The sequence below is a fragment of the Pan troglodytes genome, chromosome 9, assembly GCF_028858775.2.
Source record: "Pan troglodytes isolate AG18354 chromosome 9, NHGRI_mPanTro3-v2.0_pri, whole genome shotgun sequence".
Lineage (NCBI taxonomy): Eukaryota > Metazoa > Chordata > Mammalia > Primates > Hominidae > Pan > Pan troglodytes.
In genome coordinates, this window is record NC_072407.2 from 126924592 (window position 1) to 126939636 (window position 15045).

Sequence of the window (15045 nt, forward strand, 5' to 3'; positions counted from 1 at the left end):
GTTGAGGGTTTTTAACATGAAAGGATGTTGAATTTTATTGAAAGCCTTTTCTGCATCTCTTGAGATCATCATGTGGTTTTTGTTTTTAGTTCTGTTTATGTGGTGAATCACAATTAATGATTTGTGTATGTTGAACCAACCTTGCATCCCAGGGATAGCTTTATTATGGTGGATTAGCTTTTTGATGCACTGCTGGATTTGGTTTGCTAGTATTTTGTTGAGGATTTTTGCATCTATGTTTATCAAGAATATTGGCCTGAAGTTTTGTTTTTTTGTTGTGTTTCTGCCAGGTTTTGGTATCAGGATGATGCTGGCCTTGTAGAATAAGTTAGGGAGGACTTCCTCCTCCTCAATCTTTTGGAATAGTTTCAGTAGAAATGATACCAGCTCTTCTTTATAACATCTGGTAGAATTCAGCTATGAATTTGTCTGGTCCTCGGCTTTTTCTGGTTGATAGGCTTTTTATTACTAATTCATTTTAAGAACGTGTTATTGGTCTATTCAGGGATTCAGTGTTTTCCTGGTTCAATCTTGGGAGGTTGTATGTTTCCAGATATTTATCCATTTCTTCCAGATTTTCTAGCTTGTGTGCATAGAGGTGTTCATCGTAGTCTCCAAGGGTTTTTTTGTGTTTGTGTGAGGCCAGTGGTAATGTCCCCTTTGTCATTTCTGATTGTGTTTATTTGGATATTCTCTCTCTTTTTAATTAATCTAGCTAGTGCTCTATCTTATTAATTCTTTCAAAGGACCAGTTCCTGGATTAATTGATTTCTTGTGTGTTTTTTGTTTCTCAGTTTTTATCAGTTCAGCTCTGATTTTGGTTATTTCATGTCTTCTGCTAGCTTTGGGGCTGGTTTGTTCTTGTTTCTCTAGTTCTTCTAGTTTGATGTTAGGTTGTTAATTTGAGACCTTTCTAACTTTTTGATGTGGGTGTTTAAAACTATAAACTTCCCTCTTAACACTGCTTTGGCTGTGTCCCACAGATTCTGGTATGCTGTATCTTTTTTCTCATTAGTTTCAAATAATTTCTTGATTTCTGCCTTAATTTCATTATTTACCTGGAAGCCATTCAGGAGCAGGTTGTTTAATTTCCATGTAAATGTATGGTTTTGAGTGATTTTCTTAGCACTGATTTCTATTTTTATTGCATTGTGATCCGAAAGCATGGTTGGTTTGATTTTTGTTTTTTTGTGTTTTTTGAATTTGCTGAGGATTGTTTTATGGCTGATTGTGTGGTTGATTTTAGAGTGTGTGCCATGTGCAGATGAGAATAATGTATATTCTGTTAACTTTGGGGTGGAGAGTTTTGTAGATATCTATAAGGTCCATTTAGTCAAGTGTTGAGCTCAGATCCTGAATATCTTTGTCAGTTTTCTGCCTTATGATCTCTTTTTCTTTTGGAGATGGAGTCTTGCTTCGTCACCCAGGCTGGAGTGTAGTGACATGATCTCGGCTCACTGAAACCTCTGCCTCCTGGGTTCAAGTGATTCTCCTGCCTCAGCCTCCTGAGTAGCTGGGACTGCAGGCACCCACTACCACACCTGGCTAATTTTTGTATTTTTAGCAGAGACAGGGTTTTACCATATTGGCCAGTCTGGCCTTCAACTCAGTGATCTCTTTAATATTGTCAGGGGGCTGTTGAAATCTCCCACTATTATTGTGTGGTTATCTCAGTCTTGTGGGGTCTCACTCTGTCGTCCAGGCAGGAGTGCAGTGGCATGATCTCAGCTCACTGCAGCCTCCGCCTCCTGGATTCAAGTGATGCTCCCAACTCAGCCGCCTGAGTAGCTGGGACTACAGATGCACAACATCATGTGTGGCTAATTTTTGTATTCTTTGGTAGAGATGGGGTTTCTTCATGTTGGCCAGGCTGGTTTTGAACTCCTGATCTCAAGTGATCCGCCCACCTCAGCTTCCCACAGTGCTGGGATTACAGGCATGAGCCATCGCACCTGGCCTGAGTCTCTTCATAGGTTTCTAAGAACTTGCTTTATGAATCTGGTTGCACTTGTATTGGGTGCATATATATCTAGGATAGTTAGGTCTTCTTGTTCAATTGAGCTTTTTACTATTATGTAATACCCTTCTTTGTCTTTTTTTAAATTGTTATTTGTTCAGAGTCTGTTTTGTCTGAAATTAGAATAGCAACCCCTGCTTTTTTATGGTTTCCATTTGCTTGGTAGATTTTTCTCCATCCCTTTACTTTGAGCCTATTGGTGTCATTTCATTTGAGATGAGTCTCTTGTAGACAGCATACCATTGGGTTTTGCTTCTTTACCCAACTTGCCACTCTGTGCCTTTTAATGGGGCATTTAGTACATTTACATTCAAGGTTAGTATTTGGTGTGTGCAGATTTGATCCTGTCATCATGTTGTTAGCTGGTTATACAGACTTGTTTATGTGGTTGCTTTATAGTATCACTGGTCTATGTACTTAAGTGTGTTTTTGTAGTGGCCAGTAATAGTCTTTCCTTTCCATATTTAGCACTCTCTGCAGCACCTCTTGTAAGGCAGGTCTGATGGTAATGAATTCCCTTAGCATTTGCTTGTCTGAAAAATATCTTATTTCTTCTTCACTTATGAAGCTTAGTGTGGCTGGATGTGAAATTCTTGGTTGTAAATTCTCTTCTTTAAGAATGCTTAATATAGGCCCCCAATCTCTTCCGGCTTTTAGGGTTTCTGCCACCAGGTTTGCTGTTAACCTGATGGGATTCCCTTTGTAGATGACCTACCTCTTCTCCCTGGCTGCCTTTAACATTTTTTCTTTTATTTTGACCTTGGAGAATCTAAGAACTGTGTGGTTGGGGGATGGTCTTCTTCTTTTGTAGTATTTTGCAGGGGTTCTCTGCATTTCCTGAATTTGAATGTTGGCCTCTCTAGCCAGGTTGGACAAATTTTCATGGATGATATGAAAATATGAAATACATTTTGCAAGTTGCTTGGTTTCTTTCCCTCTCAGGGATGCCAATGAGTCATAGATTTGGTCTTTTTATATACTTCCATATTTCTTGGAGGTTTTGTTTATTCTTCTTTATTCTTTTTTCTTTATTTTTGTCTGACTCAGTTATTTTGGAGAGCCAGTCTTTGAGCTCTGAGGTTCTTTCCTCAGCTTGGTTAATTCTGTTATTAATACTACTGCATTATGAAATTCTTGTAGTGTGTTTTTCAGCTCTATCAGATCAGTTTGCTTCTTGTAATGGCCATTTTGTCTATCAGCTTCTGTATCGTTTTATTGTAATACTTAGATTCCTTGGACTGGGTTTTAACTTTCTCCTGAATGTCGATATTTTTGTTCCTATCCATGTTCTGATTTCTATTCCTGTTATCTCAACCATTTCAGACTAGTTAAGAATTATTGTTGGGGAACTAGTGCAGTCGTTTGAGGTAAGAAGACATTCTGGCTTTTTGAGTTGTCAGAGTTCTTGCACTGGTTCTTACGTTTGTGGGCTGTGTTGTTCCTTCAGTCTTTGAAGTTGCTATCCTTTGGATTTTTTTTTTTAATCCTCTTTGATGTCCTTGGGGGTTTGATTCTGGTATAAGGTGGAGTCAGTTGACTGGCTTCATTTCTGGAAGATTTTAGGGGCCAGGACTCAGCTCATGACTCTTGGACTGTGTGCTCCAACTCTGGGGGGCTGGTATTGGCCCTGGCTTTGTTCTCTGGCCTCTTAAGGTTAGGAACCTGCCACACTGGAGGAGCTAAGGTGTTCCCAGGCTGCTGGTCACAACACACTGATGGATGGTGCCAGCCAAAACGCTTTTTTGGGTGGTGGCAATGGGATTCATGCTTGTTTTTATGTGCCAGCAGCAGTGGCAGTGTGGCAGGGTACACGCTGTGGTGGGGTGCTGGCAGGTGCAGGGGTGCTGGCCTCCTTGTGGGCATTTGCAGTGGTGGTGGTTGCAGTGCTGCACCAGAGGATGGAGCGGCGGGAGTGGGGCCTACTGGCATCAGTGTGCATGTTCACTCTGGTGGCAGTGTTAGCATGTCATGGGGCGCTCACAGGCATGGGGCTGGTTCCCTCCAGGTAGGCGTCCATGTGCAGCAGTGGCCGTGCAGGACAGGGGGTGGGGCTACTCGTCTCCTTGAGTGCCTTTGCATTGGCAGTAGTGACACACCATTGCAGGCAGGGTGCGCTCACATTGGCAGCAGTGGCATGGTGGGGTGCATGCACACTGGTGGGGAAGCGGAGGTGAGGTCTGCCTGCACACACACATGTGAGTAAAATGATGTAGGTGTTGCTATGGATGAGTGCATGCTGGAAAAGTGGCATGAGGGAGGACGCAGTGGGGGAAGGGCATAGGCAGGCTCATGCTGGTTGGTGTGGTCTGCTGTGATGGTCAGGCATGGTCTGCCAGCACAGGAGCTATTATGTGGGCCTCTGGGAGGCACCCCGGTGGGCATCTGAGGTTGCACTGCAAGCAGGGCTGGGGCCCTGGGAGAGGCTGGTAGACAGGGGTGCACTCATGTAAAACTGGCCCTGTCTCACGGGCAAGATCGCCCTGCACTGTTCATGTCCGACAGTTCCCCTATGGCTAATGTCTCCTAGGGGAGCAAGGTGGGCCTTGGGGGATGGACAGCCTGACCATGCCCCACTACAGATACTCCTGTACCAAACCCTCTAGGCTTTGCACCGGCTGGAATTCTGCCCCACCACCTCTCTAAGCAGCTCTCCCTGCCAGCGCAAGTGTCAGTGGGGGTTATGGGGTCTCCTGCTGCCAGGATTCCAGAGGTCTGTGGAGTGAGCAGGTCTCTTCTCACTTGTTCAATTCATCCCTTCCCCAGGAGCCACTGGGGGCCAGGAACAAGTCCTGGTGCACGGTAGCCCTCTTCAAGGTTCCCACCTTCCTCCTCTTTTGGCCCAGCATCTGTGTCTTCCCTCTGTCCACTCTTAATGCCTTCCCTCCAAAGATCTGCTAAGAGTGTACCTAATGTTCCAGTCTCTCGGTAGTAGATGTTCCTCCTGGCTGCTTCTAGCCAGCTATCTTGTTTTTGGGATTTGCTCTAGAGCATTTTCTTCACTCCTAAGAGAAACCCTGTATCTCATTCTCTCCTTGCCCTTAACCTCAATCCTAGGCAGCTACTAATCTACCTTTTGTCTGTATAGGTTTACCTATACTGGACATTTCATATGAAAGAAATTATATGATATATCGTCTTTTGTGACTGTTTTTTTCTCTTTGCATAATGTTTTAAAGTTCATCCACATCGTAGTGGATGTATCAGTACTTCATTCTTTTTATTGCTGAATAATTTATTGTATAGATGTACCACATTTGGTTTATCCATTTATCAGTTAGTAGACTTTGGCGTTCTTTTCACTTCTTGGTGTTTATGAATAATGAATGATTGTGTATGAGCAGTTGTGTACACATTTTTGTGTGGACATTCATTTCTTTTAGGACATTCATTTCTAGGAGTGAACCTCCTGGATCATACAGTAATTCTATGTTTAACATTTCAAAGAACTGCTAAACAGTTTTCCACCAGCAATATGTGAGGGTTCCAATTTCTCTGTATCCTCCAACACTTATTATTGTCCTTCTCTTCTGTTATAGCTATCCTAGTAGATGTGAATTGGTATCTCACTGTCCTTTTGATTTGTAGTATATTTTCCTGATGACTAATGATCTTCAGTATCTTTTCATGTGCTTGTTGCCCAGTTGTGTAACTCTTGTGGATAAAATGTCTATGCATGTGCTTTACCCATTTTTTAATTGGGTTGTCTTTTTATTATCAAATTGTTAAGTGTTTATATATATATAAATTTATACATAAAATATATATATATAATATGTATATATTCTGGATACAAGTTCCTTATCAGATAGTTGATTTGCAAGTATTTTCTCCCATTCTGTAGACTGTTATCTTACTTGATTAATAGTATTGTTTATGGCATAAGATTCTTAAATTAGTCACTTCTTTTTTTCTTACGTTGCTTGTGCTTTTGATGAATTATCTAATAATAATTGTTTATCTTGAGATCATGAAGATTTATTCCTATGTGTTCTTTTAAGATTTTATAGTTTTTAGCTCTTAATTTTAGGTCTGTGATCCATTTCGAGTTAATTTTTATGTATGCTGTAAATAAGTGGTTCATCTTCATTCTTTTGAATATAGGTGTCTAGTTGTCTCAGCATCACCTGTTGAAAACACTATTCTTTCCTCATTGAATTTTCTTGGTACTCTTGTCAAAAATCAATTGACTATAAATGTGAGAGTTTATTTCTGAACTTTGAGTTCTGTTCCATTGTTTTGTATGTGTCAGTATTACAATGTCTTGATTCCTATAACTTTGTGGTAACTTTTGAAATTGGGAGGAATGAGATCTTCATCTTTGTTCTTTTTCAAGAAAGTGTTTTGCTACTATGGGTTCCTTGCATTTCCATGTGAATTTTATGATTAACTTGTTAATTTCTGCCAAAGAAAAGCCAAGTGGCATTTTGATAGGGAGTGTTGTAAATTTGAGAAATATTACCATCTTACCAATCTTTTCTCTTGATCCATGAACATGTTATGTCTTTCCATTTATTTTGATCATCTGTCATTTCTTTCAATTATCTTTTTAGTTTTCATTATACAGTCCTGCACTGTAAACATTGTATAACATTTGACTATGCTGACCTACTAAAATTATAATAGCAGTGACCTGAAGCCTAGAATTTTATTGCAATCACATTGTTTCTTCCTATAATAGCTACATGGTGTGTGTGTGTGTGTGTGTGTGTGTGTGTGCGCGTGTGCGCGTTTTCATTGTTTTTTTCTTTAGGAACTTGACTATGAGGAACCTGACTATGAGGAATCTTCATCTCTTGTAACTGATGAGAAAGGGAAAGAAGATTTGTTTGGGAGAGGCCAGCAGGACCAGCAGGCTATCCATTCTGAAGATAAGAACAAACCTTTCAGCAGAGTTCAGGTAAAGCAATAAGAGAAATTAAATTAATTGTGATTTGGACTAGGTATTGCCAGTAATGTTGTACTGATTTAGGATTGTAGATTTAGCTTTTGTTAAGTTGGACAAAGATTATAATTTCACATTTTGTTCTAGTAATTTGCTTCACTGCCATATCATTTTGATATTTTGATTATTTTGGAAAACCTAGAGTATTGCTACTAACTCACATTCTGTATTTGGTGTTTATGTTCACTTTTAGAAAGTAAAATTCAAAAATCCATTATTTGTTCTGATGGAAGAGGAAGAACAAAAGCAGTTACATTTTGAGGGCCTTCAGGGTATTCTGCCAGAAGCCCAGGATTATTTTCCAGAAGCCCAAGGTGATTTGCTGGAAACCCAGGGTGATTTGACAGGAATCCAGAGTGTTAAGCCAGATACCCAGGCTGTTGAAATGAAGGTTCAGGTTACTGAGCCAGAAGGCCAGGCCATTGAGCCAGAAGGCCAGCCTATTAAGACAGAAACTCAGGGTATTATGCTGAAAGCCCAGAGTATTGAGCTAGAAGAAGGGAGTATTGTGTTGAAAACCCAGGATTTTCTACCCACAAATCAGGCTCTTCTAACGAAAAACCAGGATGTTTTACTCAAAGACCACTGTGTTCTCCCTAAAGACCAGAGTATTCTACTCAAATATCAGGACCAGGACTTCCTACCCAGAGACCAGCATGTTCTCCCCAAAGACCAAGATATTCTGCCAAAATATCAGGACCAGAATTTTCTACCTAAGGACCAGAATTTTTTATCTAGAGACCAGCATGTTCTCCCCAAAGACCAAGATATTCTGCCAAAATATCAGGACCAGAATTTTCTACCTAAGGACCAGAATTTTTTATCTAGAGACCAGCATGTTCTCCCCAAAGACCAGAATATTCTACCTAAATATCAAGACCAGGATTTTCTACCTAAAGACCAGGACTTTTTATCTAGAGACCAGCATGTTCTCCCCAAAGACTGGAATATTCTACCCAAATGTCAGGACCAGGATTTTCTACCCAGAGACCAAGGTGTTCTTCCCAAAGACCAAAATATTCTACCCATATGTCAGGACCAGGATTTTCTACCCAGAGACCAAGGTTATCTTCCTAAAGACCAAAATATTCTACCCATATGTCAGGACCGGGATTTTCTACCCAGAGACCTGCATGTTCTCTCCAATGACCAGAATATTCTACCCAAATGTCAGGACCAAGATTTTCTACCAAAATATCAGGTAAAATAGAGCAGAAAGGAGATACAAAAAGAAGAAATAAGCTACTTAGGGTTTGAGGAGGGATTTGTAAGGACTGCAAGTATACCTGGGAGATACTGTGGGTTCAGTTCCAGGCCATTGCAATAAAGCAAATATTGGAATAAAGTAAGTCACACAAATTTCTTGGCTTCCCAGTACATATAAAAGTTATGTTTATATTGTATTGTAGTTTATTAGTGTGCAATAGCATAATGCCTAAAAAAAGTACATACCTTAATTTAAAAATACTTTATTGCTAAAAAATGCTTACGATTATCTGAGTCTTCGGCAAGCCATAATCTTTTTGCTGGTGGAGGGTCTTGGCTCAATGTTGATATCTGCTGACTAATCAGGGTGGTGATTACTGATGTTTGGGGTGGCTGTGGAAGTTACTTAAGATGATGAAGTTTGCCACATCATTTGACTCTTCCTTTCACGAAACATTTCTCTGTAGCATGTGATAATGTTTGATAGCATTTGATCTACAGTAGAACTTCTTTCAGAATTGGAATCAATTCCCTCAAACCCTGCCACTGCTTTATCAGCTAAGTCCATGTAATATTCTAAACCCTTTGTTGTCATTTTAACAATGTTCACAGTAGATTCCATCTCAAGAAAACACTTTCTTTGCTCATCATAAGAAGTAACTCCTTATCCATTTAAGTTTGAACATGAGATTGCAGCAATTCACTCACATCTTCAGGCTCCACTTCTAATTCTAGTTCTCTTGCTGTTTCTACCACATTACAATTACTTCCTTCACTGAAGTCTTGAATGCCTCAAAGTCCATGAGGGTTCGAATCAACTTCTTCCAAACTCCTGTGAAGGTTGATATTTTGACCTCCTCCCATGATTCATGAATGTTCTTAATGGCATCAAGATGGTGGACCCTTTCCAGAGGGTATCAACTTACTTTGCCCATATCTATCAGAGGAATTGCTGTCTGTGACAGAAATGTATTTTATAAATAACAAGACTTGAAAGTCAAAATTATTTCTTGATCCACAAACTACAGAATGGATGTTGTGTTAGCAGCCATGAAAAAACAACATTAATCTCCTTGTATATCTTCATCAGAGCTCTTGGGTGACTAGGTGCATTGTCAATGAGCAGTTTAAAAGGCATCTTTATTTTTTTTGGAACAGTTGGTCTCAACAGTAAGTGTAAAATATTCTGTAAAACATGCTGTAAACAGATGTGCTGTCATCTTGGCTTTGTTATTCCCTTCACAAAGCACAAGAAAAGTAGATTTAGTGCCATTCTTACGGGTCCTAGGACTTTTGGAATGGTAAATGTGCATTGGCTTCAACTTAAAGTCACCAGCTGCATTAGCCACTAACAAGAGAGTCAGCCTGTCCTTTGAAACTTTGAAGCCAGACATTGACTTTTTCTCTCTAGCTGTGAAACTCCTAGTCATCTTCTTCCAATATAAGGCTGTTTTGTCCACACTGAAAATCTGTTGTCCAGTGTAGCCACCTTCATCAGTCATCTTAGCTAGATCTTCTAGATAACTTGCTGTAGCCTCTCATCAGCACGTACCGCTTTACCTTGCCCTTTGATGTTATAGAGACACCTTATTTCCTTAAACCTCATGAACCAACCTCTGCTAACTTCCAACTTTTCTTCTGTAGTTTTTTCACTTCTCTCAGCCTTCATAATATTGAAGAGAGTTAGGGCCTTGCTCTGGATCAGGCTTTGGCTTAAGGAGCTGTTGTGGCTGGTTTGATTTGTCCATACTGCTAAAACATTTTGCATATCAGCAATAAGGCTATTTTGCTTTCTTACTTACCATGTATTCACTGGAGTAGATTTTAATTTCCTTCAAGAACTTTTCCTTTGCATTCACACAGGGCTGTTTGGTACAAGAGGCCTAGCCTTCGGACTGTCTTGGCTTTCAACAGGCCTGTTTCACTAAGCTTAATAATTTCTAGCTGTTGCTTTAAAGTGGGAGACATGTGGTTCTTTCTTTCACTTGAACACTTAGAGACCATTGTAGGGTTATTAATTGGCCTAATTTCAATATTGTTGTGTCTCAGTGAATAGGGAGGCCTAAGGAGAGGTAGGGGGGTGGCCAGGTGGTAGAACAGTGAGAACACACACAACATTTATCAGTTAGGTTTGCTGTCTTAGATGAGCGTGGTTATGGTGCCCCAAAACAATTAGGATAGTAACATCAAAGATCACTGATCATAGATCACTATACCAGATATAATAGTAATGGAAAAGTCTGAACTATTGTGAAAATTTCCAAAATGTGACACAGAGACATTACACGAGCACATGCTGTTGGAAAAGTGACACCAGTGTATTGGCTTGACGTATGATTGCCACAAACCTTCAGTTTGTAAAAAACACAACATCTGCAAAGCATAATAAAAATAGGTATGCTGTATATTGTACCTGATTTGGAGATCCATACTTGGAAAAAATAGTTTCTTGATTGATTTCTCAAAACTCCAGTGCTCTTACTAAATGTTAAAGTATTACCAGCAGCATATTACTCCAAATAAACAATTTGCTGTTTCTTTTCTTTTTATTTAATTTTTTAAATCAACACTCTACCCAGATTTTGTGAACAATTTAATTTTTTATTTTTAATCTTCTTCATTGGGAGAAATATTTCTGGCAGCCATTATCTGCTTAGACAGCTGAAAGATGGAAAAAGGAGTGGTCCATAAGTACTCAGCAGTATCTTTCACACAGGTTCCAAGGCCATCCCTCCACCAGAGATCAGTTAGACTAAAAGGAAGAAGAAAGACCAACATGAATTAGATTACTTAGGGTTGTGGTTGGACTTTTGTGGAATGGAGTGTAGTTTTTGGTTTTTCCATAAGGTGCTCAATTATATTCTGATCTTGGTTAACTCCAGAATTCTCACTAAAACCTAAAGTCTTAACCTGTCATTCTTAACTGAGCAATTGATATGTTGTGTTTGTTCTTTTATAGAAAGCAAGTCTGAAGCAGCCAACATCCATTTTGATAGGTAGGAGAGGGAGAGAGGCACTTCCTCTGGATGTCCATCAGGATCTTCTATGCAGGCATCATCAGGCCTCCATCAGAGGCAAGGTAGAAAAGAAAAATGACAGAGACCAACAGGAACTGAATTGTTTAGAGTGTAGTTTGAAGCTTTCAAAGGTTGTTCTCAGCTAAACTTCAGAACTGACAAAAAGTATGAGTGTCTCTTTTATTCCATAATGTTTTATATTATCCTGAAAAAAACTACCCTTTGGCCTTCAATGAAGCCTAGAATATTATTGCCATCATATTAGTCTTGCTAGACAATTTATAGTTTATTATTATTTTCTCTTTTAGAAAGTACACTTTAAGGAGCCATACTCTGATATGACAGATGAGAAAGGGAGAGAAGACTTTTCTCTGGCAGACTATCAGTGTTTGCCTCCCAAATCCCAGGACCAGGATGACATCAAAAATCAGGTAGAGTAGAAGAAAAAGATATAAACAGGAAGGAAGTACCCAGGTTTTATAAATCCCAACAACTGGTAATTTAGAATGAGGGATTTTGGAGCTAACCTAAGAATATAGTGGCTTTTTTCTGATGGAGTCTTTCTCTGTCGCCCAGGCTGGAGTGCAGTGGCACAATCTCGACTCATTGCAACCTCCGCCTCCCGGGTTCAAACGATTCTCCTGCCTCAGCCTCCCGAGTAGCTGGGATTACAGGCGCATGCCAGCACGCCCGGCTAATTTTTGTTTTTTTAGTAGAGATGGGGTTTCAACATGTTGGCCAGGCGGGTCTCGAACTCCTGACCTCAGGTGATCTGCCCGCCTCTTCCTCCCAAAGTGCTGGGTTTACAGGCGTAAGCCACTGTCCCCGGCCAGAATACAGTATTTTTGATTCCTTCCCACATTAGTGGGAAGATGATCCTAAGTCCTATTAGAACAGAGGAACTGCTTCAGGAGCATAGAGTGTTAAACCCTAAACAATTCAGTTCCTCCTGGTCTCTCTCCTTTTTGTTTTTTTCTCTTCTACTTTGTACTTCAGTGGTACAAAAGACCCTGGTCTAGGGAACTATATGAGTCAAAATCAGTTCAGTGATTTCTGAGGCTGATGTATCACGTTCATATCTTATTCCAGAATCAGTTGACTATTTTAATTTAACAAGATTATTCTTCAACTCTTACCAAAGCCAACAGTATTGCTGCAAGCATAATGCCCCTACATGTACAATGTAGGAACTAGAAGATACTTAGGATTTGATGAGTTTGTCAGACTATTCTGTCAATGATGGGATTAAGAATTAAGGTCTACATAGTTGAGCTAAAAGTGTAACATCTCCCTCATATCAAAACGTATTAGAATATTTTTACCTGGTTTCATTTCTCTGGAGTTTTCACTGAAGCTTATGATATTATGATTAGCATTACACAATTTTTTTTCTGTTGTTGTTTTTCCTTTAAAATATGTTTCTCAAGCAACCTGCGTCTTTTATGAGAGAAGAAAGAGTGAGAGAGGAATTGCCTCTGGACTATCATCAATATGTTGTACCTAAAATCCAGGACCAAGACTCCCCTAGAGAACAGGTAGAACCGAATACAGTAGGAGGACTGTATACCTTCTAAAAGGGGAACAAGCCTAAATCATATTAACATTGAGGCTGAAGCCTGTCAAGCTAGCTTGTTTGTGGAATACATAGAATTAAGGCCTCCAGAATTAAGCTAAGAGTATAATGTTTTTTGTTATTTCAAAATGTGCCAGAATAATCTGGAATTTGCTTTAAAATACTCCAGGAAAAACGTTGGAGAAGAGATAGATAATAAAGCAAAATGTTGCTAATTGTTGAATCTGGGTAATTGTTGAATCTTGAGATTCATTATACTTTTTTTTTTTCTACTTTGATGCAAGTTTGGAAATTTTTATGTTGAACACACACACAGCTTTAACTGTGTTCTATTATCCTCACCTAGTGTCATTACTCTGGGATTGTCACTGAAGTCTATAATACTGTCACTAGCCCGTCATTTCTGCTTAGACAATCAGTTTTGTATTTTGTTGTTCCTTTAGAACAAGCATATCAAACTACCCTCATCTTTTGAGAAATGGGAGATTGCAAGAGGAAATACTCCTGGAGTGCCATTGGTATGTTTCACACAATATTCAAGATCTAGTCTCTTCTAGAGAAGTAGAGCAGAATATAGTGAGTAAGTAACAGAGTGTAAATTGCTTTTTTTTTGGCTGAAGATTGACAGGGCAATGTAACTGCTTCAGGAATTTAGTGTTAAGGTCAGTAATAACGGGCAAAGAATATAACGTTCTTTTGTTCTGTGATGTATCACATCATTCTGACCTATTGAAACTACCTCAGTCTTCTTGACTGAAGCTTTTACCATTGCCACAGGAATGATGATCCCGCTTGGATAACTTATGTTCAGTGTTTATGTTGTCTTTTAGCACAGGAGCTATGAGTAGGCCTCACGTGATATGACAGATGAGAGATGGAGGAAGGAGTTACTTCCAGAGCGCCATGGATATATTTTACATGAAATCCAAGATCCAGGCTCTGCCAGAGAGCAGGTAGAGCAGGGTGTATTAAAGAGTAAGCAACAGAAAGCAAATTAGAGTTTGAGCTGGGCTTGTCATAGTTTCGTTACCAAAAAAGATCATGATGATCACGTTATCTGTTTTTAAGATTAGCAATAGTGTTATTAATATTATTATGAATAACAGCTTACATTCATTGAACACTTACCACAGCCAAAATGGTTTTAGAATTTTATATGAAGTATCTTATTTGATTTTCATAATAACCATAGAAGATAGATACTATTATTATCCTTGGATTATAGATGAAATTGAAGATTGCTTCGCAGGTAGAGTTAAGATCCAGAATGGTGACAAGAAGTATAATGTCTGCTTTTATGCCATAATATATCAGACTATTCTGACTCATTTAGATTACTTCAGGGCTATCACTGAAGCTTACAGTATTATCACTACTGTGATACCCCTGCTCACACAATTTGGTAAGTGTTTTTGTATCTTTTAGAACTTACACGTTAGGCAGCAGCTATCTGTTTGGTCAGCTGAAAGACGGCCACAGGATTTGCTTCTGGGTGGCCATTAGCACCTTTCACCCATGCACCAGAGAGATACTTCCAGCAGACGACAGGTAGAGCACATCACAGGGTATGAGCAGTGGAATTTGGACAAGATTATAGGTACCTACTAAGCTGGGAGTGGTCAGGCTGATCAAGAAGCACATTCCTGTTTTATTTCATACAGCGCAAAATGTATCCTGATATTATTATCCTAATCCTAAGATTATTTTAGGTCTCCCATTGAAACCTAAGGTATTTTGGGGAGCATTTATTGTCCATTTGAAAAACTATATTTTAGATGTATTTTAATAAAAGGTATATTTCTGATGGCCATTGTCTTTTACAGTGTGAGAGGGGAAGAAATGAACAGTTTCTGAGGGCAGGGGTTATGAGGATCTTCCACCCCATGGCCAGTACTAGATCTCCATCAGTAAGCTGGTAGAGCATAAGGCAGGCTCACCAAGAAATAAACTAATCAGGTTTGGGCTGGAGCTTGTTAGGTTTCTCTTGCCTAAGGTTTGGGGGCATTGAGTTAAGATCTGTAGTTTTTCAAGAAAATGTTACAACATCCTGGCCTACTAAGATTTTTCCGTGGCTTAACTGAAGTTTAGTTTATTATCACTGGAATTTTACCCCTCTGTGCATAATTTTTATTTTCTGATTTTATGTTTTTAAAAATGAAGGCTTACGGCAACCAGCAGTGTTAGGCTGTGTGAGAGACTGAAGAGAAATTTTCTCTTGGCCTCTTTAAGAGGGCAAAATTCAAAGGAGGCAAAGAAGCAGAAAATAGAGTTTGGGCTGCGGTTTTCAGGA

At 39.4% G+C, this 15045-nt stretch overlaps 1 protein-coding gene across 16 annotated transcripts in view; it reads left to right on the forward strand.

The window, feature by feature from the left end:
* Nucleotides 1-15045, forward strand: part of CCDC15 (coiled-coil domain containing 15) — an 87475-nt gene that overhangs the window by 25983 nt on the left and 46447 nt on the right. For 5 of the 16 annotated variants that reach the window (XM_016922222.3, XM_054661688.2, XM_063783478.1 and 2 more), the window contains 5 exons: nt 6768-6914; nt 7153-8160; nt 11491-11613; nt 12610-12717; nt 13199-13273. In XM_016922222.3, coding sequence (XP_016777711.3) covers nt 6768-6914; nt 7153-8160; nt 11491-11613; nt 12610-12717; nt 13199-13273 — 1461 coding nt within the window. Of the gene's footprint in view, nt 1-6767; nt 6915-7152; nt 8161-11124; nt 11245-11490; nt 11614-12609; nt 12718-13198; nt 13274-13585; nt 13731-15045 lie in introns of those variants that run through there. The other 11 variants (XM_016922221.3, XM_054661686.2, XM_063783476.1 and 8 more) reach the window with 5 other exon arrangements.